The sequence below is a fragment of the Prionailurus viverrinus genome, chromosome X, assembly GCF_022837055.1.
Source record: "Prionailurus viverrinus isolate Anna chromosome X, UM_Priviv_1.0, whole genome shotgun sequence".
Taxonomy (NCBI): Eukaryota; Metazoa; Chordata; class Mammalia; order Carnivora; family Felidae; genus Prionailurus; species Prionailurus viverrinus.
The window spans coordinates 95,113,869-95,140,629 of NC_062579.1; the positions used below are offsets into that span (position 1 = coordinate 95,113,869).

The 26,761-nt window shown below is 46.0% G+C and overlaps 1 protein-coding gene across 3 annotated transcripts in view; it reads right to left on the bottom strand.

The window, feature by feature from the left end:
- TENM1 (teneurin transmembrane protein 1) overlaps nt 1-26,761 on the bottom strand; it is a 550,900-nt gene that overhangs the window by 21,679 nt on the left and 502,460 nt on the right. For all 3 annotated transcript variants that reach the window (XM_047844103.1, XM_047844102.1, XM_047844101.1), the window contains 4 exons: nt 19,725-20,091; nt 17,787-18,297; nt 4,755-4,927; nt 3,434-3,669 (listed from right to left, as the gene is read on the bottom strand). In XM_047844103.1, the coding sequence (XP_047700059.1) occupies nt 3,434-3,669; nt 4,755-4,927; nt 17,787-18,297; nt 19,725-20,091 (1,287 nt within the window). The remainder of the gene's footprint in view (nt 1-3,433; nt 3,670-4,754; nt 4,928-17,786; nt 18,298-19,724; nt 20,092-26,761) is intronic.

The following is a 26,761-nucleotide window of genomic DNA, read 5'->3' on the forward strand; positions in this document are numbered from 1 at the left end:
GTCTAGGCTGGATGTGACAGGTAGCTTTTTGGAATGTCCATCATCTTCCCAAAGGGGTCTTTAAATGAACCTGTCATTTTGTGCCCAAACAAGTAGTGTTTTAGGACCTGCTGCCCAAGCACATTTAAAAATGACAACCACACCTTTGTGTGGTTTTTCAAAGAGGAGTCCTATTCCCCACAGTACAGCAGGAGTTTCTATGTTGTACGACTATCTGAACCTGGTATTCTGTCTCAAGAGCTCTGGTACCCCCAACTTGCCCTCGTTGTGGACTGGCTGCTCCACCCGGAGAAGTAAATGATTCAGTCTAGATGAATGGGTAAAGAAGATGAGGTATATTCCTACAATGGAATATTACTTGGTGATCAAAAAGAAATGAAATCTTGCCATTCACAACAGCATGGATGGAACTGGAGGGTATAATGCTAAGTGAAATAAGTCAGTCCGAGAAAGACAGATATCATGATTTCACTCATATATGGAACTTGAGAAACACAACAGATGAACACAGGGGAAGGGAAGGAAAATAAGATAAAAACAGAGAGAGGGAAGCAAATCACAAGGGACTCTAATGACACAGAACAAACTGAGGGTTGCCGGTGAGGAGTGGGCGGGATGGAGGGCACTTGTTGGGATGAGCACTGGGTGTCATGTGTAGGTGATGAGTCACCGGGTCCTACTCCTGAAACCAATACTACACTGTATGTTAATTCACTTGAATTTAAATAAATAAATAAATACATAAATACATAAATAAAATGATTCCGTCTAGGCCTTGAGGTCCTTGAGGGCATCGGAAAAGCTTGTTCTGTACATGTATGCTTACAAATGGGACCCTGCATATCTGGCCCGGGAAGAGAGAACGTTCCATCTCGTGCCATCTGCTTGCTCCTTGAAAAGTGACCGGAAGTGAAGGGGTACCATCTCTGAAATAATAAACTCAGCAGGGGAAGAGAGCTTGCCTCGTCAAAATTGGATTCACACCTATGTTAAGGGAGCATATACATTCCGTTAAATCAGATTTGCCTCATCTGGGGAAACCGAGGCAGCGGTATAAACAAAAATGCGTAAGGATGGGGAGAGAAGGTAAGAATTAGCCAGTTAGGCAGCTTTCCTTCCCTTGCCTCTTCCACGCTCCTCCTGCCTGGAGGCCAGCCAGCTGTCCTGTACCACCCACACTTGCCAGTACATTAGAGTCGATTATTTGTCTCTTTTTGTCAGCATTGAAATGAGGAGTCAGGCCCTGCCAAGGTGGCTCCACTGAGTGGGGCAATGATTTATAGATTAATTATTTTAAGGAACAAGGCAGCACAGCATGATGAAGTGGAAAGAGTGGTGCGCTAGGCGAAGACCCACATTTTAGTGCTGGCTCTGATCCTTAATAGCTGTTTGACTTTGGGCAAATCACTTAACCTCTCTGGGCCTTAGTCTCCTTATCTGTAAGTTGGGAATAACAACAATTGACGGTGGTGGCGATCCAATAAAATCCTGGCTCCGAAAGCATTTTGTTAACTCTAGGGCACGAAACATATGTAAAGGATTGCTGTTAGGTTTCTAGGGACATACACGGTGACACCACTCAGCTGCTGAGGGGCTCCACTGTGTCACAGGACCTCAGGAAGTACCCTAGAAGTCACATAGAAGAGAAAGTCCTGAATCTGTTGCCCTTATAAGCAGTTCCACAAATCTGCTCAACTGTACAACAGGAAGGGAAATGGGTCAATTATAAATAGTGTTAACTAAATAATACTTCACTCCTTAACACTAAAGGGCCCCCAAATGCCCCAAATGTTTTATGAGCATTAACTTTTCAACATTAAGAACAATTTCGGATATGAGGTATAAGTTACAGTTTATAGTCTCTCCATTATCTGTGCATATGGAGGGGAGAAAATGGCGGGTTATCCTAGAAAGTGGAAAACCCCAAAGTCACATAGTATAGGATGGGGTTTCCTGACGAACGGGAAAACCCATAGTACCTGACATGGTTCATAATGTTTTCTTGAGGCTGTAAACCAGGGGAGGCACTAAGAGATCATTTATGTGATACAATTATTCTGCGGGGAGTCCATGAGGTTGATAAGCCATATGTACATAGTTCTTACTTTTCTTGAGCATGATACTTTGATTTCACAGGCGAAGAAAATAAAGGCATGTCTTAAGCCAGGTCATCTAACTTCCCCATCTACGGCTCTGCCCAGGAGATCTCGTTTCTAGAATTCTGACTGAAACCCTCACTGCCTCCCACACAGAGAGGGGTGGACTCTTTGGACTGGTTTTACTTCTCAATTCAGGGACATATCAGCAGTAAATGTCTTGTTGGAGACTGGTGGTAGAATCAAAACAGACAATTGACTTGTGCCTGTAGACAGCTGTAGTGGCATTACAAAATCACTGAAGTCTGTGCCTGTGTGTCACCAACGGAACCGCCCGAAAAAGTGAGTGCTGGGTTGTTTTGTCCACGTCACGCCTTTGGACTGGTTTGACCGCTTCTTACTGGAATTGGGTGGTTGTTTGGTGTTGCATTTCCACAGCCTAAAGGTTACCACATTTTCACCGGGAGCGAATTTGTACTGTGAGTGAAGAAAGCGCGAGCTTCCCGGGTATCCAGGCACTCAAGGCAGGCCCGGCCTCAATTGTGACTGATTGTTTCCCTCGGGCTGGCAGTTGCTCTGGGGCTGATATTGAATGTTACTATATTGGGAAAGTTGGTCACATCATCCTAACACGAAGAAGGGACAGGCAGACAGAGTGCTGTGGTGCTCGGAGGCTTTGCGTGTGGCAGAAAGGCAGGTTTGACAGAGATCTCTGGTTAACTGCGGGGAACTGTGCCTGGTAAGGACGTGAAAACCCTGAAACCTTTCATGTCCTCCGGGCAGCTGTCTCTGAGCACCACCGGACACATCTGGGTGCTAGTCCTTTACCCCTCTGGCCCTTCATAGTGTATTCACGGCAATAGTATCACTCACCGATTCCTCCTTTGCACCTGCCTTTGCCCAGATGTTGCCTGTGGTCTCATGTCCTTGTGTGGGTGCCTGCCGGGTCCTTCCACGTAAAGTATAAACTACCCCCGGAGCAGGGAGCTGGGTCAAGTGTAGTGAGCCTGATGACCATCTCCCCAGCACGCTGGGAGGGATTCTGGAGGGCCTCCCTACTAAACCCATTTCTCCACCCAGACTTTCTTGGTGGCTGAAATTGCTACTATCAGAGCACTTCAGCTGGCTAATGACAAAGAATGCTCCTATTAGACTGTTCATTTAAGGACACTGAACCATTATCAGCCGTTAGCACCCTCTCTCGAATTAGTGTATCCTATACGCTAGTCAGTCACCCAGAAAAGCTTTGTTGCGATGGGACTTCAGATCAGGGCGGCTGTGTGGTTTTCCAACCTAAACCGCCAGTTGCGGATCTTGCGTCGGGTCCCAAGCCTTACCCTCAGTCTCCTTTCAAACGCCGAAACGTTGCCTTTGTTTTGCTCCTTGCGCTGCCGCCACTCGATGAGGTTTGCATTGTGCTCTCCGGGCAGGGAGATGTTGCATTTGCCCAGGGTGGGGTTGACCGCCCCGGCCAAGATGTGCGGCTCCGAGCTGAGGCTGATCTCCATCCCGCTGGCGAAGGTGACGCGCAGAGAGCCGTCCGGACTCACACGATAGGTGCTCTGGGTATTTTCTGTAGACAGAGGAGCAAAGGAGGAAGAGGGGGAGAAAGGGAGGCACGGCAGGCAGAGAAGAGACCAGCGGAGCCTCAGGAGGCAAGTCTGGGGCGGGGTGAGCAGAGGGGCCGCTACGGGCCCAACTGCCTTCTGGGCTAGCCAACCCCTCTGACAGGCCGACGCGCTCTCTGTCCGTCTGGGTCTCGTTATTTTCATAGCTGGGGTACCTTGTTTCTCGGATCAAAGATTCCTAATTCTGCAGGCTGTGTTTGGCTTTCTCTTTTTCAGTTTTAAAGAATTCCCTCACAGAATCCATCTGGGACCTGGCGGGTTGGCCTCCTCATTTTGACACGCTGGGAGCTAGAAGGAGAAGACGAAGTTCAACTCTGCCTCCTTACTGCCCGGGGACACCCGCTGACCTAGCGACACGGTAACACTGACAGAGGTTGCTACCACCGGTCCTTTCAGAGTGAACCTGAACTCTGGACACTTGGGCGTCTGGGCCATAACCTAACAACGGAATCAGTCCTTCATGGCTGGGCAGAGAGAAAACAAGACATTCCCGCCAAATGCAACCCTCCCTCCCTCCCTTCCGTTCTCTTCTGTTTTCTTCCCTCCCTCTCCCTCCTTCTCCCCTTCTGCCCCTTCTCCCCTCCCTCCCTCCAGGCTTCCTTTCCTTTTTCTTCCATTCTTACTTTTCTCTCTGACTAGAATGAGATTTTAATTCTCTCGTTTCACTTACATTCTTGCCTCACGTCAGCATTGATCTAGAATGCTAATCTCAGCTGGGGCACAGACTTCATTTCTTTAATATAACCCAATCAGAGCCCGAAAGAGCTTTACAAACAGCTGGGTGTTGGGAAATGACCTGAAGGAGGAGCGGATTTGGCAGGGATTTAACCTCACAGCTCCCACAGAGATGTGGCCCAATGTGGCAACGTGAACTTTGTGAAAGGTGTGGTTTTGTTTGGGTTTTAGCCTCTGTAGCTGGAGAATAGGGAGGAGAAGCCATCTCCTCAGCCAGGAGCGAATTCTATTTATTAATGGCGTGCAGAGGTTTGAAGGCAGAAGTTAAGATAGGCGAAGTGGGAAGTATCCTTACCTTGTTTTAAAATATATATGGTACTAGTTGCTGTCAGGTTGGTTGACATGAGGACATTTTCACGGTTGGAAGTATCTAGTTCCACTTTTGTCAGCTTCTCCAGGTCGCTGTGGAAGCTGCTGACCTCTCCAGTGGGAAACGTTGCATTGGTCAGATGTCCCTCGGGGTCATACCTGAGGAATGTAACCGATCCCGACTTTGAAGCCTCTTGGCAGTGATAACAGGCCTTTGCAAATAAAAATCACTTGGCAGCTAATACAGTTTAACTTTGAGTGATAACAAGTATTATTAACCTTGTTCAATAAGAAGAAAAAGGTCAGAGAGATGATTAATCAAACGAAGGTATTTCTTGCAGCTTCTGAATTCTTGATGACTTCCTTGAGCTGTGCTGTTTTACAGAAAAAATATATCTGGTAATGAATCACCAGGGTGGAAAACTGATTTATGAATCATGTCCTGCTGTGTGTAATGTTGCAGGGAGGCCTCCGTTTGCAATTTGGGTCGATCCCATTAGATGTGATGGATAACAGACACCAGCAGAGGGTGCTGTTGGCAAAGGAAAAAAGGGCAAGAACCGCCCCAATGTCTGGAAGGGCAATAAACTGATTTTGCATTGTGATAGGAAAATTATATTTGCCGTTTAAGTTGCCAAATTTGAAATGAATGAATCATTCTTTCAACAAAATGAACAAGCACAGAGGATAATGGAAACATGTTCATCAAAACATTCTGGAGCCCCCTGATCCCAGTGTCACTAATTTTTTTTTTTTTAATCTTTTTAGAGTATAGTACATAATGCGTTGTAATTTGCCTATATGAGTAAGAGACAAAAAAAATAATTACCTGGGATAATAGGCAATAACATATATCTGGAAATATAGTCTAGTGAGTTTCCTTTTTTTAAAAAAAAGTCGGAATGATTGGCAATCTCACTGTCCTCCAAATGGAAACTGCTTCCCTGAAGGCTTTTGATGTGGAGCTGTTCTTTTATTGCCAATAGAACCATGAAAAATAAACACTTCATTAAAAGTAAAGGCATGCACTTGGAAACCCATTACTGTTTTCTTTTCAAGTTGCAAATTACAAAATATTTAAGCACTTTTATTTGCTTTTAATATGTTAAACAATTATATTCTTTTTACCCAAAGTGAGCAGGGTACAGCCTGGACACGATGGCGAAGTCTGGCTTCACTATTTCCTCCCCCGACAATTATGCAAAATGGCACAGTGATTCAGTGTTAGTTCACTAGGTTTTAAAGAACTCAGCCTGGAGAGTTGCTCAAATGTTAAAACCTACACCAGCCTTTGGTAGGCTTGGGAGAGGGGGCTGGACCTTATCTTATCAGACGGAACTGAACTTGGGGCTATACACAGTGCCACCCCAAGCTCGGTGTCACGTGTATGCGTGCATGCGCACACGCACACACACATGCTAATGGTTTAGACAGTCATGTATGCATATAAAAACAATCAGATAGGTCATTTGACATCACAGACATGCCAAGCCCAATCGTTTAATTGGATGCATCCTTTGTTTAAGTGCATTTTAGTCCAAATGGTCATTGGTGTGTTGCTACTATGCAGCTAAGGCCTCATTATCAAGCAAAGGCCGAAGGGTACTGTTTGTGCCTGGGGTTGACAGCAGAATCCTGGGCCCAGCTCAGCCTGTTTGCCCATGGTCTGCTCTGGGGCTCTGTGGCTGCAAATCCCAGGCCCCTGATGAGAAAGAGGCATGGAAGGGCTTGAGTGCCCAGCACGGTCTCAACCCGTCTGCCTGGTCTTCCTTCCAGGATAGGAAAACAACGTCTACCTTTAATCATCCCAGGGTGCCAAGCTGCTTTTTCCCTGCAGCAAAGTGTTTCCAAGAAGCAGAGAGAAGGAAGCTGCCTTCCTCACAAGGGAGACTGGGGCCCCACAGCCGGGATTATGCAGACAGCTCCTCTCTGTTTTACATCCATCGACAGCAACTCTGCCTCATTGGATTACCCTTCCTGATTTCTAAGTGGTTTCCTCAAATCATGGCAAGGTCACTCATGGTCATTCCCCCAGGAAATCTGACTTAAGATGCTATGCATGCAAGTTCCCAACAGGCTTTCCAGCTTGGGGCAATTTCCTTCTTTCTCAGTCACTCGGCCTCTTGTTTTAAAGCAAGATTTCATCTAAAGGGGAGGGCAGTGGATGTGTCCACTCCTCAGGGCAAGATGACAAGATCAGATGCCATCCGAGCCATCCACGAGCAGAGGTACAAGTGCCAAAAATTCCAACGAGACTTAGCAGTGGCCAGTGGATAAGTCTGGTTTCCTAAACCCTTCTCCTCCAGACACCTTTTAAGCTCAGTCACTGGTGCTCTTTGTCTGAGATTATACATTTAAAAGCTTATTCCCCAGAGCACAGCCATGTTCCTACATATTCTGTTCCCATCCCCACTCTCCAAATTGACAGGAGGACATTTGGAGAGGAAAGATAAATAGTGCTGGATAAGACTGTAATTACCTGGAAAGATCTAGCTGGGAGGTGGCTGCCTGATCCTTTTCTGGTGAAAGAAACAATGGTGTTGGGGATCAAGTAGAATTTTCCATAGCCCTTCCCAGTTGCTGGGTAGTTCGAAAGTTATATTGCCTGATTTCCTTTCCATGGCTGGACATGCATCCTTCTTGAAAATGCATATTTGACTTTAAGTCTATCATAAACAAAGCACTGTACCTGGAGGGCATAATGCTAAGTGAAATATGTCAGACAAAGACAAATAGTGTATGATCTCACTTACGTGTAGAATCTAAAACAAAAAAGAAACCGCACATACCAAACTCAGAAAATATCAGATTTGTGGTTACCAGAGGTGGGGTGGGTGGGGGAATTGAAGAAAGGTAGTCAAAAGGCACAAACTGCCAGTTAGAAGGTAAATAAATACTGGGGATGTAATGCACAACATGACGACTATAGCTCCCACTGATGTATGGTATATAGGAAAGCTGCTAAGAGAGCAGATCGTAAAAGTTCTCATCAGAAGGAAAAAACTGTTTCTCTCTCTCTCTCTTTATGAGATGATGGATGTTAACTAAACTCGTTTTGGTAATCATTTCTCAATATTAGAAGTCAAGTAATTAGGCTGTACACCTTAAGCTTCTACAGTGCTGTGTGTCAATTATATCTCAATAAAAATGAAGGAAAAAATACCCCCAAAATAGCCGTGAAGCACTTTATCCAACACACTGACATACCCCAGTTCTGCCAGTCAGTTGTAGCAATCACATTTGGTGGTATCTTCCACGTGGTGTCTCTGTCATTTGTATGGTCCTAGGTCTAAACATATCGCCCACCTCTCTTCCGTGGGGTCACTTCCCAAGGAAGAGTGACAGGCGGAAGTACTCATCAGTGCATAATTCCCACAACTTTGGAAAGATTGCTCAAAAGTGGATAAGAAATAAAGGGAGCCTTTGATTTCCTATGGCTTACTTGAGGTTTTTCTCTCCGTCACAGGGGAATGCATGTTTCCAGACTGAATGTCAAAGATACAAGTTTAATCAAAACCTCTTATGTTGTGTGTTTCCCTTTGGTGCCTGCATCCTTTGGTGCAGAGTACAAGCCAATATGCTGCAACCCATCCCCTCAGGCCACAACATGGTAGCAAGCCCCTCCTTCTCGTGGCTCAGAGTAGCACTCGCTTAACGAGGCCTGCGAATGCTGGCTGGTGAATTGTGTGATCAGGCGATGACTGTAGTCTTCATAGTCATCAGAAGCGGGTCTAGTAAGAGGAGATTTGCCATCAGATCGTCCCTTCCTGTCGCGATTTTACAGAATTCCACTATTGAGGGTCTTGCAGGACACCAATCAGTGAAGAATTGAGTATAACTCCTGTTCTGCTCAGCACGTTGATACACCACGTGCACCTGGATGTGTGTGCGTGTGTGTGTGCATGCGCATGCCCCCATTGGAGCAAAGAAGACATTTGTAAAGGAAATTCAGAATTCATTCTGGTCCTGGGGGCGCATATAGTTTCGTTGGGGTAGGGTGATATTTACACATTATGAAAAATATATTTGGTCTGATATTTTCTCATAAAGGATAGCCTGCCCTGTTCCCTTGAGAATAATTTAAGCCAGAGCTAAACCATGCAGCGTAAAAACTAGAAGCTCCTCCACCTTGCTTTGAAGAAAATATTAAAGATTATACAAGGAAATTCATTACTTATATTTTAAAGGAAAACAGACCCTTTTCCCTTTCTTATGCCAGAAACCTAACCAACCTAATATAAGCATTCTGTGGAAAATGCTGGAGTCCCCTTCCTCACCAATAACTTCATTTGGCTTCTTTTGATTGGGTTCCAAGTCCATAATGCCCTTCTATCTCCACTTGTCCTTTATTCAATAAGTATCAGTCTTGTGTGAGGTACCAGAGGTACAGTGCTGAATGAAATTCAAAGCCTAGCGGGGCAGATAAGACATTCACACAAATCACTCTAATGCCAGAATATTGCCATGTGCTTCTGTAAACAAGCTATAGAAGCTCAGAGGAGGTAGAAGTCTTTCCAGCTGGGCTGAACAGAAAAGGAAGAGAAGGAGATGGTATTTAAATTCTAGAAGGTAGGTAACGCTCAACTCTTGGTAGGTAGAGATGGGAGTGGAGAGGAAGGCATTCCAAAGAGAGGTGATGGTGTGAAGAAAAGCATGCAGGTGGCTGGGACGTCCTTTAAAAGAACTGGGTTGAGGCACCTGGGTGGCTCAGTCAGTTAAGCGTCTGACTTCAGCTCAGGTCATGATCTTGTGGTTCGTGGGTTCGAGCCCTGCCTCGGGCTCTGTACTGACATTGTGAAGCTGGCTTGGGATTCTCTCCCTCCCTCTCTCTCTCTCTGCCCCATCCTGCTCTTTCGCTCAAAATAAACTTAAAAAAAAAAAAAAGGACTGGCTTGCTGGGGCACAAGGTTCCTCTAGGAGGGTAGTGGGAGATAAGGTTGAGAGGCATGTTGGAACCAGAGCAGAGGGGAACTGGGGTACCAGGCTCTGAAGGAAAGCAGGTAGTCAGTAGAGAGTGGAGAGGCATAGAAGCCTTTTAGGGAGAGAAGAGTGTGATGAAAGCAGTACTTTGGTGGCAGCAGATCTTAGAAGGGGATATGTGGAGCAGGAAGGCATGTTGGAAGGCTGCAGCCTTCATCTGTGTAGGAAGATGGTGGCCTCTTGCCTTTATTCAGTGTACTGTGATGGCCCATCATTGGGATTTGTCTTCCTCACTAGTTTGTAAGCTCCTATCCATAGAGGGAGGGCACCCCTGTCTCATTCGTGTCTGTTTTCTCTGGCACAGAGTAGATTCTCGCTACATCTACTTGTTGAGTGAGTGAAATAAAATGCTACCAGTGGAAACAGAAGGGATGGGTGGATACAAGAGCCAATGTGCTTACAGAAGAGACAGAGCCAGCTACGGTGGTACCGGGAGGCCAGGCTCTGCCTATGTAGATGTCCTAATCCTTCCTACCAGCCTCTGGAATCTTTCCTACCGGCCTACTGGAGGACAGTAGCCTCTCTTCCTTCTGTTCACTCCCTGTCGCTCTTGCAGTTCTCCCCAGCGTGACCCACGACAGTTCTGTCTGCTCATTCTTGATCCTTATCAAGGGCATAAAGCACATACATGGAGAGGTGACTGAGCAAAGGTGTTGAGAGTCTCTGTCTCAGGAGACCTGAAGGGACGGTTGACAATTCTCTGTTCTTGTTTAACTGAAATCCTTCGCCTGCCTGGAGACAGGGGGCTGGACCACGTGGTGCTTCAGTTCCCTCTCTACTCTGAGACTCTAGAAAACACTGGAAACATTTTGATGTGTTTAGACTGATTATTCATTTACATAACCAGTTCTCCATGGGAATCACATCCTATGCCCAGGCAGGTATATCCCCCAGAGGCATGGCTTGTTTGCTTTGCCCCTCCCCTCTACTTCTAATCTTACCAGGGAGGAGGGAGAATCCCTCATTAGCCACCTTCCATAAAATCGAGCATTTATAAAATAGCCTAGAAGGCACTCAGAGCTATTATGAGGGCCTTCCAATTTGTCAGTGGATGGCTTTTTTGGGGGCTGGCAGGGGGTTGTGCTAACAAGGGCCAGAAAGAGAGAGAATACAGTAGACCAGGGATCAAGAAATCATGTAAAGTCACAGTCTCAAGTGGACGGCTCTCACATGGTCAAGGGCCTGAGGAACTATCTGCTCAGCCTGGACCAGCAGCAGTGACACACTGAAGCTTTGGCCTCAGTCTGGGACCTTCCCAGTTTAGTATAATAGAAGCCTCTGCCAGGGAAATGCTTGGGAAACAAGCAAGGGCATCCTGGCCGCTCTTGCAGGCTCCTGGGCAAAGAAGGCTTGCCTGCTGTGTGTTTGCTGGGCCCCTCCCGTGGGCCCCCACTGTGGCAGGGTCATTGCAATTAGGAACCCGCCAGCCCCCTTGGGCCAGAATTGCCTCCTTTGGTCGGTATTCCTGCTTTGACAGTCACCTCTCCGTGAGCCATTTGTCTGTGGTCAGCTTTCCCCGTGACATTCAGGATGCGTAGGGGCAGTCAAGCATCAAGTACTAATACTTGGGGTGTGCAATTTTAAGCCTGGTCCGAGTCAAACGGAATTATGAAAATCAATGAACTATTTAAACAACATCACATTACCTAATACAAGCCCACATACTACCACTGCACAAGATGCATTTTAAAATCCCATTTGGATGACCCACTGTTCAGGGTCATCCGTGTCATTTCTTCTCCCCATCGCCACAGATAATCAGAAGCTGGATGGATTGCTGGCTTAGCTACCTGGACGCGGCAGTCCTCCGTCCTGCCAAATTTTGCTTCTGTTTCTGCTTCTCTGTCTCTCCTCTCAGAGCAGAATTTCCATTTCCACCTTGGCAAACAGTCTGTCCCCTCTGGCCACGGAAGGCAGCCTCCTCACCTCGGAGAAACGCTCGAGTTTTGTCAGGAGGGCCTGGCAGCAGCGGCCCAGCCATACTCTAGCAACCTCGGCAGGGCTCTGACCCTGGACTAGAATAGTGGCTCCAATTCTGGGTTCCCCAGCTTCAGAAGGACAGAGAAAAACTCGAAGGAGTGTTCAGGACTGGCTTAACGCCTTGGAGGATAAAAGTGAAAGAAGTCAGACTCTGTATAGAGAAGACCGTAAGAAGAATCAGTTACGTCGTGCAGGGTGGGAAACTGCTCATGCTTTTCTGTGCGGGTAAGAAGGGACAGGGGCAGTGTCACATTGGGCACTGCTGTTCGGCACCAGAATGGACTGCTTCAAGAGGAAGACGGGCTTTCTCTCCACAGATGCTTTTCAGTTAGGAGGGTTTCAGCATAATCCTGGCTGGAGTTAAGGTGAGAGGAGGAAGAAGTGGGTATTTAGCCCCCTTTCTCTCTCATGGTGCTATCACACTCCTCATTCCCTGCTCCTGGAGGGAAAGTCTAGCTCCTCAGACTTCCCATGGTCACTCTTAACAATCCCAGATCCTCCTCTTTTTTCTGGAAGGCAGTGAGGGTAGTAGTGGAAAGAACACTGAACTGGATGCTCAAAGACCTGACTCAAGGCTCAGCTGGTGAGCAACTGTGAAGAGGTGAGTGTGTCCCTATCTGGGCCTCAGTTTCCTCATTTGCAAAGTAACTTCTTTTAAAACATTTTTTTAAAGTTTTTATTTCTTTTGAGAGAGAGAGAGAGAGAGAGCGTGAGCAGGGGAGGGGCAGAGAGAGGGGGAGAGAGAATTCGAAGCAGGCTCCGTTCTGTCAGCGCAGAGCCCTGACACGAATGAGACAGGGGTGCCCTCCCTCTATGGATAGGAGCTTACAAACTAGTGAGGAAGACTAGTGGGGATCGGAGTCACCACCCGTGAGATCGTGACCTGAGCCGAAATCAAGAGTTGGACGCTTCACCGACTGAGCCATGCAAGGGCCCCTAAAATAACTTCTAATGTCACTTTGTGGCTATAAAACTCCATAATTACCCCCATGTGAATGCCTGCATTTCTCACCTCTTAGAGGCTCAACATTGATTATTTGGCAACAGCGATGTTGATACCTTTCACTCACTGCCAGTCAAGTCCTGGTAACAGGCCTGGGCTCCACGCACCGTATCTTGCTTGCCACACGGTACCTGCATCAACATGCTGCCAGTGGGAACCAGGCACACGACCTGATCTGACCACAATATTCTATTCTCTATCTGGCATTGTCAGCTTCTCCCCTCTCTATTGGATCATTTTCATCGGTATACAAATATACTGTTACGTTGCTCAAGAACAAAACTCCTTCAGCCTACCCCATTCTCCCTACCCCTGCTCCAATTTCTCTGCTCCTCTTTACAGCAAAGCTTCTCAGAAGAGTTCTTTTCTTCTTACATGCATCACATAATTTATTGCAACCATATCAATGTCATCCTTTACCCTTGAAATCAAATCCAGAAAAAAAAAAAAAGTTACCACAGATCCATAAATGGTGCCAATAGCTTTGATCCAAAGGTTAAATAACCTGGTATTCCCTTTAAAGCTTCCCCCGAACACAGTTCGAAGAATATATCTTTTTTAGTTTTTAATAATTTTCCTTTTTTTCATCGTGGTAAGTATACTCTTTATATCCCCGTACTATATCCCCCCTCCTCTCTGGTAACTACCAGTTTGTTCTGTATAGTTAAGGGTCTGTTTCTTGATTTGTCTTTCTCTCTCTTTTTCCTTTGCTTTCCTTTGTTTCTTAAATTCCATCTATGAATGAGATCATATGGTAGTTGTCCTTCTCTGACTTATTTTGCTTACATCATACTCTCTAGCTCCACCCATGTTGTTGTAAATGGCAAGATTTCATTCTTTTTTATGGCTGAGTAATATTCCACTGCATACACACACCGCATCTTCTTTATCCTTTCATCCATCGATAGACACTTGGGCTGTTTCCATATCTTGGGTGTTGTAAACAATGCTGCTATAAACATAAGGATGCATATATCCTTTTGAATTAGTGTTTCTGTATTCTTTGGGTAAATGTTCAGGAGTATTATTCCTGGATTATAGGGTAGTTCTATTTTTAATTTTTTTTTTGAGGAACCTCCATACTGTTTCCCACAATGGTTGCACTCCTAAGAAATCTTTACTCATTGTCTCCAATCTCCTTCCTCTCAGCCACTATCATCATCTTCTTCTTCTTGAGGTATAATTCACATACCATAAAAGCCACCATTTTAAAGTTATACAATTTATGGGCACCTGGGTGGGTCTGTCGGTTAAGCATCCGACTTTTGATTTCAGCTCAGGTCATGATCTCACATTGGTGAGATCGAGCCCCGCATCAGGCTCTGCGCTGACAGCCTGCTCGGGATTCTTTCTCTCCCTCTCTCTCTGCCCCTCTCCTGCTCGCACATGCACTCTCTCTTTCTCAAGAAATAAACTTTAACGCATATAATTCAGTGGCTTCCAGTGCATTCACAATGTGTGCAATCATCACTACCACTTCTAGAACATTCCATCACCCCCGAAATAAACCCCATCCTCTTTATCAGCCAATTCCCATTCCCTTTCTCAGACCCAGGCAACCACCAATCACTTTCGGCCTGTATGAATTTGCCGTTTGTGGACACTTCATACAATATTTGTCCTTTGTGACTGGCTTCTTTCAGTTAGCATAATGTATCTGAGGTTTATCCATGTTGTAACATATGTCGGAACTTCATTCCTTTTTATGGATGAATAACATTCCATGGTATGGATGTACCCTATTTTGTTTGTGTGCTCGTGTCCTGATGGACAACGGTTCTTCACACTTCTTGGCTATTATGAGTAACACTGCTGTGAACATGTGTACATCCATTCTCTCTGAAACCGGCTCTGCTCAGGCTTTTGTCCCCCATGGTGCCACGGCACCTGCCCTTCTCAAGGTGAACAATGACCTCTACAGTGCTAGACTGGTCGATTCTCAGTCCTTATCTTACTTGACTTATCCAGAGTATCTAACACAGCTGATCACTCTTTCCTGTTTTACTTGGCTCCCAGGACATCCTACTCTCCTGCTTTTCCTGCTACTTCACTGGGCTGTCCTTCTTGGTCGCTTGCCGGTTTCTCTTCATATTCTCTGCTCTAAACGTTGGTGTGCTCCAGGTCTAGTCATCATCTTTTCTTCTTATCCCATCTCATGGCTTGAATACACTCTAACCACTGGTGGGTCCCAAATGTGGATCTCCAAATTTGAAATCTCCAGCCTCTCCCCTCAATTCTAGATGCATATAGCCAATTGTCTACTTGACATTTTCACTTGGATGTCTAAGGAAACTGATTATATCCCAAACTGAACTCCTGATCTCTTGCCCAGTATAATGTATTCCTTGCACACTCTTCCTCGTGTTGATCAATAGTCCAACATCCAGTTGCACAGGCCAAAACCTTTGGAGTTCTCTCTAACCCTCTTTCTCTTCACTCCACATCCAATCTATCAGTAAGTCCTGCTAAATCTACTGTTAAGATATACTTAGCATTTTACCACGTATTGCTGCCTTCAGTCCCTGGTCTAAGTTGTCATCTTTTGCCTGGAGTATCGCAGACCCCTCCTCTCTCCACCACCGGGCTCCCCTGTTTCCACCAGACGGTCTGATGGATTCAATACAGACTGATTCTTTACAAATTAAGTCACATTACATCATTCCTTTACTTCAACCTCTCCAGTGGTTCTACATCTCACTTCAGAATAAAAGTCAAAGTCTTTACAGAGTACTACATAAAGTAGGCCTGGCCACTTCACTGATTTTATCTCCCCACTATTCTTACTCCATTCCAGTCACACTGGCTGCAGGGCCTTTGCACTTGCTATTCTCTCTGCCTGGAATGTTCTCTCTCTTCCCTCCTCCTAGATATCTATATGGCTTACTCCTTTATGTCCTTCAGGACTTACTGAAATGTCACCTTCTTAGTGAGGCCTTGTCTGACCACGCAGCCCAAAATAAAAACCCCTTCGGCCCCGCTCTCTTGATCTCCCTTACCCCGCTTTAGTTTTCCACAGGACTTTATCACCATCTGAACTTCTGTACATTTTATTGTATCCCTCCAGCGTAATGTAAGCCCTACAAAGGTAGAGATTTTTTAAAAAACATTTAAGTAGGCTCCATGCCCAACATGGGGTCAAACTCACAATCCTGAGATCAAGAGTTGCGTGCTCTATGGACTGAGCCAGCCAGGTGCCCCGAAGGTAGGAATTTTTATCTGTTTTGTTCACAGCTGTATCCCCAGCCCCAGGGGGATAGAGTACTTGATACTGACTGGCACTGATTAGGTGCTCCATAAATATTTGTTGAATAAACTAGTTACTTTTGTTTTTTCTCCCCTCTAGCTTTATCGAGGTATAATTGACAAAGAAATTGTATATATGTAAAGTGTACAATGTGATGAATCGATGACTCAGTGAATGAATGGTTGAGCTGTTATTTTGAAAAGTAGTTAATACTTCAGCCATTTCTTGTTGCTTGACCGAAGTCAACCATTAGCTTTCGAAACAGTTGTTTAATTTCAGGTGCGGTGGGACGTTGCATGAACTTTTGAAAAAGACATTCTCATTAGAAACTTTATCTTTCTTCAGGGTAGTGTATTTACAAATTTGGGCTCTTGAGGCAGACTGTTGGGAGTTTGAATCCTGGACATCTGTGTGAACCAGGACAAGTTAACCGTTCTGTGCCTCAGTTTCCTCATCCATAAAATAGGCACACCAGGAGCACCTATCCCATGTTGTTATTCTGGGGATCAAGTAAAATGATGTACGGAAATCACCTAGCCTACTACTTGGCACATAGTAGACGTTCAGTGAACAGGGGCTCTTATGACTCTTATTAAGATGTAAGAGAAATTTTTCAAAAAATAGAGTAAGACTTGCAACAGCAACAACTAAACACGTATTTCTAAGCGAAACTAAAACAGCTGTCCAGCTTTTTTGTATACGTGGCATTTCTTTGGGAAACGGTCCAAAATGTGAAGGCCAATTGTTTTGTCCCTTTCCTCTGGAGGCTTGCAGGAGATTGGACAAAGCCCCTTCACGATGCCTGCCTCCTCACAGAACAGTCACACCGGGAACCCCTCATGCTTAACATTTCCACTTGTCACGCTTTTCGACTTTAATGCCATTGCGGACTCTGGGTTCAGATTCCATAGATGATCTTCACTCAGTGCACTGCTTAAAAATTCAGCAATTCCCTTATTGTGGAAAAGATGCTTGCCAAGGGCTGGCAGACTAGCTTTCTAAGTGAGTTGACCTGCAAACAAGGTTGTCTGTGCTTGAAAAGGCAAGGACAATGGTCTCCTTCCGACACCTCCTAGAAGCTTGCTGTCAGACACACCCTGTGCTAATTCCCAGTTAAACAAAGCCATCCCAGGTCCAGTCTGTGAACGCTGCAACATGCCAGATTCTCTGACTCGTGCAGGGAAACCGAGGAAGCCCAGACCTGTACAGGGGTGTCTGGCTCCACATTTCAAAGAAGCAGGCAATGGAGTGCGGCCACTCCTGTTCAGCGTTTGCCCTACATATTTCACACTTGCTTTCCAGGGTCTAGTTCTTATATTCTGACTTCTAGTACCTCCCACAGCAGCTTATACTGACTTGGGCTTGGCTGGGCTGGGCACACGTTCATTTATTCGTTCATGAAACCCCACAGGGATCAATAAACACTAGTGAAGCCACACTGCTTCTTTGTTGCTTTCGAACTATTTTCTTAGTTTTGTTATTTAAATGAAATTCTACCTTGTTTTCCCAGCTATGCTGTACATTTCTTGAGTACATGGACTTCTATCTCATTCCTGTCTCCTGCCGTGCCACACCTGCTTCTTCATTCAATCTATGTTTTTACTATTATGCTCTGCAAAACTGCTCTGGAGAAATGGGTTTGAACCCTAGGAGTTAGGTAAAATTTTCTCCGTGACTTTTGATTTTTTTTTTATTGTGGTTCTTATGAGAAAATAGCATGCAACCCCTGGCAATTACTAAGCCATTTCCCCACTATAATACCATTTCAAATAAAAGCTTAACAAAGCCTACGCTGAGAATGAGAAACTTACTCGTAAACGGTCGTCCATCCATTTTCATTACTTTTGGTGGCTAGAAGCCCCGTGTTTCCAGGATAGGTCATCACGGCCAGATTATAGCCTTGGGCTGACACTCTTTTCAGGACTCCATTGCTGCTTATGGTCAGCCAGTACACCTGCCCACCGGGCACCACAAGCCAAAGGGGGATCCCACCTGCGTCACGGCGAATGTGCACAGAATTGCCGTTGCTGCTGGTAACTGCACCTAAGTCACCTTCGGCATTGTAGGTGAAATTATATACATAGTCCCTTGTTATTAAGTTCAAGGTGTGCAGGTGGGTTCCATTGACAGTGAACTGGTAGAGCTCCTGGTCAGCAGGTGAAGCAATCTCATAAAGGTTCATGTCGTTCAGGTGGGCCTGGTTCCTGCTAATGGTACGAATTCGAACATTCCCAAGGTCTGCGACATAAAGGGTACCGTCGGGTGACACTGCTAAAGAGGAAGGGGCTTTCATCTTTGCATCTTTGGCATAGCCGCCATCACCTGTGAGAGAGAGACCGTGGTTTTAATAATCGTCATCGCAAGCATTTCTAAGAACACAGCCATAAAGAGAAATCGCTGTGCCATCAGTAGTCATTTTAAAGGGAACAACCAGTGAACCAACACTCTCTGCATGCCCCTCCCTTGACAAATCTGAAACTTCCTCAGAATTCTTGAGTCAGTACCAGTGAAGACGAACAGTAAGATGCGATTATCTCAGTTAACACCGCTTTTGTGACATCCTCTACCCTGCCGTTCAGTATCGTATCGCAAGATGCGAAAAAACAGCGGATAATGGGAGCCACACGAAATCTGGCTGGAAGTCCAGGCGATTCATGCGTGTCAGTGCTTGTGGACCTGCCTCAGGACTTTGCAATTCTACTGTGCCTAGAGGACCCTTCTTTGGCTCATGCCCATGGTCACATTGTCAAAGTACACTAAGTCTGTAAGTGCAGCAATTATTCAGAACATCAAATTTGATAACTGGAATAAACATCAGATTTGCCCTGAATGAAAAATATAAGTTAGCAAAATAACTATAAAACTAATTGTCCAGGAAAACATTGGAAATATTGATCCAAAGTCGTTACTGACCAAGTTGCTCACTCTTGATTCCTCTGGCCCAAGGAAAGGCAAAGGTTGAGAGAATGATTCGGGCCTGGGTGAGCAGTTTAACAGGACTGCAGGTAGCATGGAGGGATCGCCACATCCCAGCAATAAATGTATCGGTTGACATTTAGAGGACTGTTTGCTATCTGGAATATCTGCTCCATGTTTGGGGGAAAAGGCTCTTTTTTAAATATATTTCAGTTGGAAGTAAAGGGCACTACGGGTTAGGGAGAAAGGTTTGTTTTTTGGTTTGTTTGTTTTAAGCGATCAAAGTAGCAGAGTGATGTCCTGAGAAACATCCACTGTGGGAGTTTATTTTGCCCCTATGTCCTCCAAACAGCTTGTTCTAGTCTCTTTGGGTTTCAAATAGCAAACACGGTTAATTTGGAAACCAGTCACTTAGGGGGAGTGAGTTTCGCCTTGGGTAAATCAGTAAATTCAGGTTTTACCTACTTTCCTTTTCTCCAAAGTACAAACAGTGTTATGATCTTACATTCATATAGTGATCTTAACCGTATCAAGATTTTGTTACACTAGTTTATCCTCAAGCCAGCAAGGTGATAAAACCGAGACAAGTGACCTCTTTAACAGATGAGGTAAGCGAGTCCCCAAGAGGGTTTGGGGCTTGCCCAGCATCACTTGGTCGGCTGGTTGCAGACCAACGACCAGACACTAGGCTTCGTAACCCCAACCCATCGCTTTCTCCACTCGCTTATCCCAGGGTCCACAGGCAACACTCTGTGTTTCCTTTTGACTCTTCTGATGCGCGTTTTTCTTTTGGAAACAGAGAGGGAGCTGGTGAATTGCTAAAAAGGTCATACCTGAGAAACAGTCACAGTTGGGGTCAATTTTGCAGTCACAGTCAGTGGGAGCACCGGCTATGATGGAGATCTCTCCATTGGTGGTGACCTGCTGAATGCGGTTCACTCTCCTCTCGTCCGTCTCGGCGATGAAAAGCAGCCCGCTGTGGGACACGCCGATGGCCCTAGCAGACTCCAGAGTGGAGTGAACTGCCACCTTGCTGACCAAGAAATGATCGATGCCTGGCACCTGGCAGTGAATGGGGCGCCCTGCGATGATCCGCACGCGCCTGTTCTCAGAGATTTGCAGCACAATGTTGTTATCCAAGACATACAATGAATTGTCCATGGGATTGACCGCAAGGTCTGTTGGCCACTCTAATCGCACCTGCGAAAAGAGCAGAACACACACCGTTAGGTTACAGTTTCTTTCCAGGGGCAGTTTTACCTTAAAAGAAAAATTGGCTTATCGCTTCCCTATCTCGTGAATTTCAGCAACGTTGGTCTGGCAAAGCTGGGGGAGGATGGTTGATCACATTTTCTGGGGAAACCTATTTATCATTTTTACTATTTTCAGCATAATGTAAATTCATTTTCAATAATTCCAGAAGGATCCTCTAGAGTAGCGTTTTGCAGAATGTGGTCTCCGGACCAGCAGCAACAGCATCACCCGGGAACTTGTTAGAAATGTCAGTTCTCAGGCCCCAACCTAGACCTATCGAATGAGAAACTCTGGGGGTGGGAGCCCAGTCATCTGTGTTTTAGTAAGCCTTCCAGCATATTCTGCTGCACACTCAAGTTTGAGGACCAACGTTCTAGGGCTTCTGTGTCACTAGGATATACAGTTCTCTCTTATTATTCTGTAGATACATGGAAGAACAAAGTCATAGAGGCTTCTGGAAAACATGGTACTGGGGAAACTAGATTTTACTCTAACAGCAACCTTTGGGGACAGGACCTTCCGTTAGCACAGACATAGCATCCATCTTGTGGAACACTCAGGCACAATGTATCAGCTGGTGATATGGGATCCTAAGTTGTAATGTACTGCCATCTAGCTTGACCTGGTTCACTCCATCTGTCCCTTGCAAACGGGTTGATCTGTTCTTTCATTGAGTACTACCTTCTTTGGGCTAAGTCTTGTGGTAGGCTTTGGGAATTCAGAAGAATACTATGACACATCCTCTGCCCTCAAGTGACTCATGGTCTAGCAAAGCCCTTGGAAGGGTCATTAGGTATTGACTCTCCATGTTATGAGAAAGAAACAACAGAGAGGGTATGAGAGCCCTTCACTCAGATTAGGAATCAGGAGGTGGGGAATTCCCAGAGAAAGTACTACCCGAAATGACCGGTAGGAGAGAAATGGGATGAAAATGGCGTGGGGTGGGGAGGGGGAAGTGTTGAAAGCCATCCAGGTAGAGGGAACAGCATGGATAAAGGTCCAGAATTTACAGACATGTGGCCCATCCAGGTGACTACAAATAATTGGCTAAGTCTAATATATGCTGAACATATGGGAGTAGTGAGCAATGAGAATCAGGAGGTAGACAGTGGCTAGGTATTATGGATTGAATTGTGTCCCCCTAAATTCATGTAACCCCTAATGTGACTGTATTTGGCAACAGGGCCTTTAAAGACGTTATTACAGTTAAATTAGATCATTAGGGTGGGGCTTTAATGTAGCAGGACCGGCGTCCCTATAAGAAGGGGAAGAGACACTAGGAGTGTGTAAGCGTAGAGAAAATGCCCATGTGAGGACACGTAGAAGGATGGTCATCTGCAAGCCAAGGAACGAGACCTCGGGAGAAACCAAAGCTGTCAACAACACCTCGATCTTGAACTTGTAGCCTCCAGAACTGTGAGAAAATAAATTTCTGTTATTAAAGCCATCCAGTGTGTGGTATTTTGTTATGGAAGCCCTAGCAGACTAATACACCAGGTAATGAAGGGATGTGCCTGTGCAGCTTTATTCTCGTGGCTGTGAGACATCACTAAAGGGCTTTAAACAAGAGTGTGACATAGCTGGGTTCTAGAGGAATCACACTGGCTGCTTTTGAGATCATATTGGAAGAGGAGGTGAGAGAAGAGGCAGGCCCATAATTAGGAGGCTCCTGCAGTGGTCTAGGTGGGGGATGATAGTACCTGAAATAGAATGGTAACAGTGGGGGATGGACAGATGTCGATGGATTTAAGGCATGTTAATGGCAATGAGGGGCAAAAGGACTGGTGTGTGTGTGTGTGTGTGTGTGCGTGCGCGTGCGCGCGTGTGCGTGTCTGTGTGTGTGCATGTCGTGTGTCTTGTGTCATGTGCTGTGTGCTAGGCTCTTGGGACACACAGGCCAACCAAACATGGCTCCACTCTAGTTCCTTCCTGGATACAGCAGTCAGCCCAATACTTGCCTTGACATCTCCTCGATAGCTCTTCATCACTGGGCACTTCTCCGAGAACTGTGTTACAGCACTCTCCGCCCCACCACCCACTTACTCTATACTGTATGGCTCTTCTCTTGGGTTGGACAAAGGCAGACAAATCTGGCTCATTCCTGGCCAAAACAGTAACAGTAATGTGGCTACTCTTCTTACCTTGAGTGAAAGCCCAAGGAAGCTTTTGTTTTTCTCATTGAATCCAAAGGTCTGAAAAGAAGATATGGACTGCCACTGCACTGGGAGGCCCCCTCTCTCCCGGGCTGGAGGAGGCCTGACATTCAGTCAGTAATGAAGTGAACAAAGGTCAGTGTGAGATAAGGCCCTACCTCTAATCTTGTCTCTTAATGGAGGGCAACTGGTGATGTTGTAAAGACAAAGGTTGTCTTTGGCCTTCCCTCTCGTACCACTTGGGGCTCTCTGTCCCCGTTTCGGAGTGTCTCTCCCAGACACCCAGCAACCTCATTCTGCCGCATGTCTCTGCGTGCCCTCAACCTCCACATCGACTGGCCTTCCCTGGTCAGTACCATGTGTCTCTGGGCAGCTAGGAATTTGAATGCTAATGGAGTAGAAAGCTGAGTTGTGTTATGCATGTTCTACAGAGCCTTTCAGACTGAGGCCATTGGATAAACATTAAACACTGGCTTTAGCAGCTCCCGGAGCAGTTTGCTGTGATGTGTTCCTCAGCACGTCTGTCTGAGGCCCGTGCCTGTCAGCGCCCTGCCACTGAGAGGGAGAGTGAGAGCTTGCTGCTGTGGAGGGTGCCCACTCCTCTGCCGTGCGCCCCCTCTTTGGATCTCCATAAACACTATCGCTCTTGTACAGCAGCTGTCTGTGTGAGCTGGTCCTATGGAGCACGGTCCCCCAGGAAATAAGCTGGGGCTGGCTGAGGAAGAGGAAATGAATTCATTTCAGTATAGCACTCCTATTTTGATCAAGTCTGAAGTCAGTGACCCAGAAAAAACAAAGCTGGCAGAAATGACGTTCTAATTATCTCCGCTCTGAGAGCTGAGGCCAGGGCAGGGGCCGGGGACAGCACACACCTGGCAGGAGTCAGAGAAGGACATGTTTTGGACGCTGTTCTATGCTGTCAAGGCTGCCTCTGAGATAAAGGCTGGTAGTTGGAAGATAAGCCGTTAAATTCTCCAACTTGCCCAACCCGATTTGAGTCAATACCATCGGTGTCATGTTTATTAGATTTAATATTGCCTCAAAAATACACCAGCCATTGTGTCTGTTTGTTTCCCTTTCTGTCAAATAAGTCACCCTCTGGCAGTTTCCTGTGACTAAAGTGGCCTTTGTGCTTCTGAAACAGTTCTGAAACACTTTCTGTACTAGCTACACAGAATCCCTTTAATTCCCATTTGATTTGGCGCGCAGCTTGTCTATGAAATCTGCTCAAATGAAAGATGCGTGGCTACTTAGTAGTCCAAGGTCTGCCTGTTCACAAACTGGACCTTTTCCCCTCTCTTAGGTTGTCAGTTCCTTTCATATCCTTCTCATGTCCAATATTCCCATTTCCCGGTAATTTTTCAAGGAGCTGGTGCTTTATACCCACACAACAGAAGCACTATGGTAACTACCGAGGCCTTTCCATACCACACAACATACGGAACGGAGTCCTTGAGCAGGTTCTAGCAGTCAGAGTCAGCATCTGTCAGTTGCAGAGAGACCCTGGAATTCTGTGTCACCAAGGTAGGGCTAAGGTTAATCCCTGAGGGTTGCTGACATTTGTCCAACTGGTTTCTGGGGAGAAATAAACATTTCTTTTTTGGGGGGGGGAGCAGAAAGGGATGTACGAGCAGCAGAGAAGCTCTGGAATCTCTGCCTAGTGACCCAGCCTACAGGCAAACCATTTGGCCTAATTTGTGGTGGTTGCCCCACCTTGTAAAAATACATTAATTTGTCTGAAATGTCACAACATATTTATGCTAAACTAGCATTAAAGGTCATTGGTGTAGCCACCAGCTGGTGGAATGTGCCCATCTCCTGACCACATTCCCTGAGAGGTATCCCTGAGCAGAAAGGAGCTCTTGGTCTGGATGTCAAGCCTTGACAGCCCTGTGGCTTCCTCTGCTAATTGAAACTTTGCCTTGAAGGGACTTGACTCTCAGGTCAACCAGTCCCGTGGTTGGTTTAAAGATCCAGCAAATTGTGAGCCCAGTTAACAGTATATAAAGCAACAGAGTCCTAGAGGGGAAAAATCCATATGTAAAAACAATATTTATTTATTTATTTTGAGAGAGAGAGACAGAGAGAGAGACTGTGTGTGTGTGTGTGTGTGTGTGTGTGTGTGAGTGTGCGCAACTGGGAGAGGGGCAGAGAGAGAGAGGGAGAGAGACAGAGAATCCCAAGCAGGCTCTGCACTGACAGCACAGAGCCCGATGTGGGGCTTGATCCCACGATCCCACGAGATCACGACCCGAGCTGGAATCAAGAGATGGACGCTTACCTGACTGAGCCACCCAGGCACCTCTGTAACAGCAGTATTAAATATGAGCCCTCAGTGAGACTAAAGTAGGAAATTCCTCAATTATAAGCTCAATCCAACGCTGTTAGACACAGCATTGTCTGCTTGGGCTCTCTGTATTGAAGACTGAAGGCCAGCTCCTTCCTGTACTCTGTGTAACCCTAGGCAAATGAGGTTCCCTCTAGGGGCCTCTGGTTTTGTTATCTGCAACAAGGAAAAGAAGCTAACGACGGTGTCTCTGTGAGAGTTACTGCATGGATTAAATGAGATAGTGATACTAGGTGCTCAGTGCAGTGCCTGGACAAAGTAAGGGATGGTAATTGGGATTAATATTAATACTGGTTTCAAAGTCATAGATCTTTAGAGCTAGAAGGAACCTAGTCCACGCAGCATTCAATGCAGTTCCCTTTCAGTTCTGTTTACCAGACTTCAGCTGCCCATATAACGTCTTTATGAATTTTGCCTCACCCATCCACCACTTGCACTATTATTGACTTAATACCTTTCTTTTTCTCCCCCAAATTTCTTTTTTTATTTTTTTTAACGTTTATTTATTTTTGAGACAGAGAGAGAGCATGAACAGGGGAGGGTCAGAGAAAGAGCGAGACACAGAATCTGAAGCAGGCTCCAGGCTCTGAGCTGTCAGCACAGAGCCCGACGTGGGGCTCGAACCCACGGACCGCGAGATCATGACCTGAGCCGAAGTCGGACACTTAACCGACTGAGCCACCCAGGCGCCCCCCAAATTTCCTTACTTTGAGAGAGACAGAGACAGCATGAGTGGGAGAGGGGCAGAGAGAGAGGGAGACAGAAAATCCCAAGTGGCTTTCGCGCCGATGGTGCAGGGCTCTAACCCATGAAACAGCGAGATCGTGACCTGAGCCGAAACCAAGAGTCAGACGCTTAACTGATGAGCCACCCAACTGCCCCGACTTAATATTTTTCTTTAAATTGACTTATTTTTTAAGTATAAATAGGTGCTGCCCCTTCCTTTGAACTGATCCTAGTCGATAGCATCTACAAAATTACAGGCCCACTCATCTGAGCCTTTAATAAAAGTAACTACTGTTTATCGAGTGCTTCCTATGTGTCAGGCTCTTTGTCCAGATAATTACTTTATGTGCTTAGAGCAATCACTTGAGAAAGAAACTCTTGACATCCCCATTTTTAGATCTGTGTTCTTAGCCCCTATGTCATCTGATTCTTCACCTAAAAGAGTGGATGCACTTCTTCACGTTCTCCTCGCCAATTCTGGTTTCCCCTTTACCTCATTTGAATCAATCTAAGAGCTGTTCTCTTTGGCTGAGAAGGTCAAAGCTTATTAGAGGTTGAGTGATTGGTCTTTGTTTCTGTCATTTGTCATCTTTCGGTTCAATGCTTTGTGGGTGCCTACTCGGTGCCAGGTGCTATCATAGAGGGAAAGAAAATAGGTCCCTGCTCCTCATTAGCTCACAGTCAAGTGAGGGAAGGCAGATCCAGAAACAGCTCATCTCAGTAAATGTGGTGAAGTGCCGTGATACACATATGCCCAGAGTGACACGGGAATACTGAGGAGGGAGTCTGGGGCATTGACTCCTAGAAGAGAAAATCCAACGTCATCTAAGGCACAGAGGTGAAGCGACGTGGGAGGAGTGACTTCAGCAGAGGGAAAAGAGTGAACAAAAACAGGAGCAAGAAACCATACGGGAGTGGGAAAAATAACACGGGTCTGGGCTGCTAGAACATAAGGTAAGAGTACTGGTGGTAATGAAGTTTAAATGTTTGCCAGGGACTAGGTTTAAGTTTCTCCACTGAGGCACGATGGTCATTTGAGGCCAGATCATTCTTGGTGGGGATGTGGGGAGGCTGTCCTGTGCATTGTGGGTCTCTGGCCTTTATTCACTAGATGTTAGTAGCACCTTCCCTAGAACCGGGACAATCAAAAATATCTCCAGACATAGCCAAATGTGCCCTGAAGGGCAAAATTGTCCACTGTTGGGAGTCCCTGGACTAAGCCATGGAGGGCTGTATACGCTGAGGACTGAGGACTTACACTGTTTGAGGAGTCTCTGAAGGTCCTGAAAGTTGGGGGGCTGATACAGTCAGGTCAGTCCTTTAGAAAGATCACTTAGGCTGCAGTTTGGAAGGCAGGCTGGAGGGAGACCCGACTAATGCAGGAGAGCCA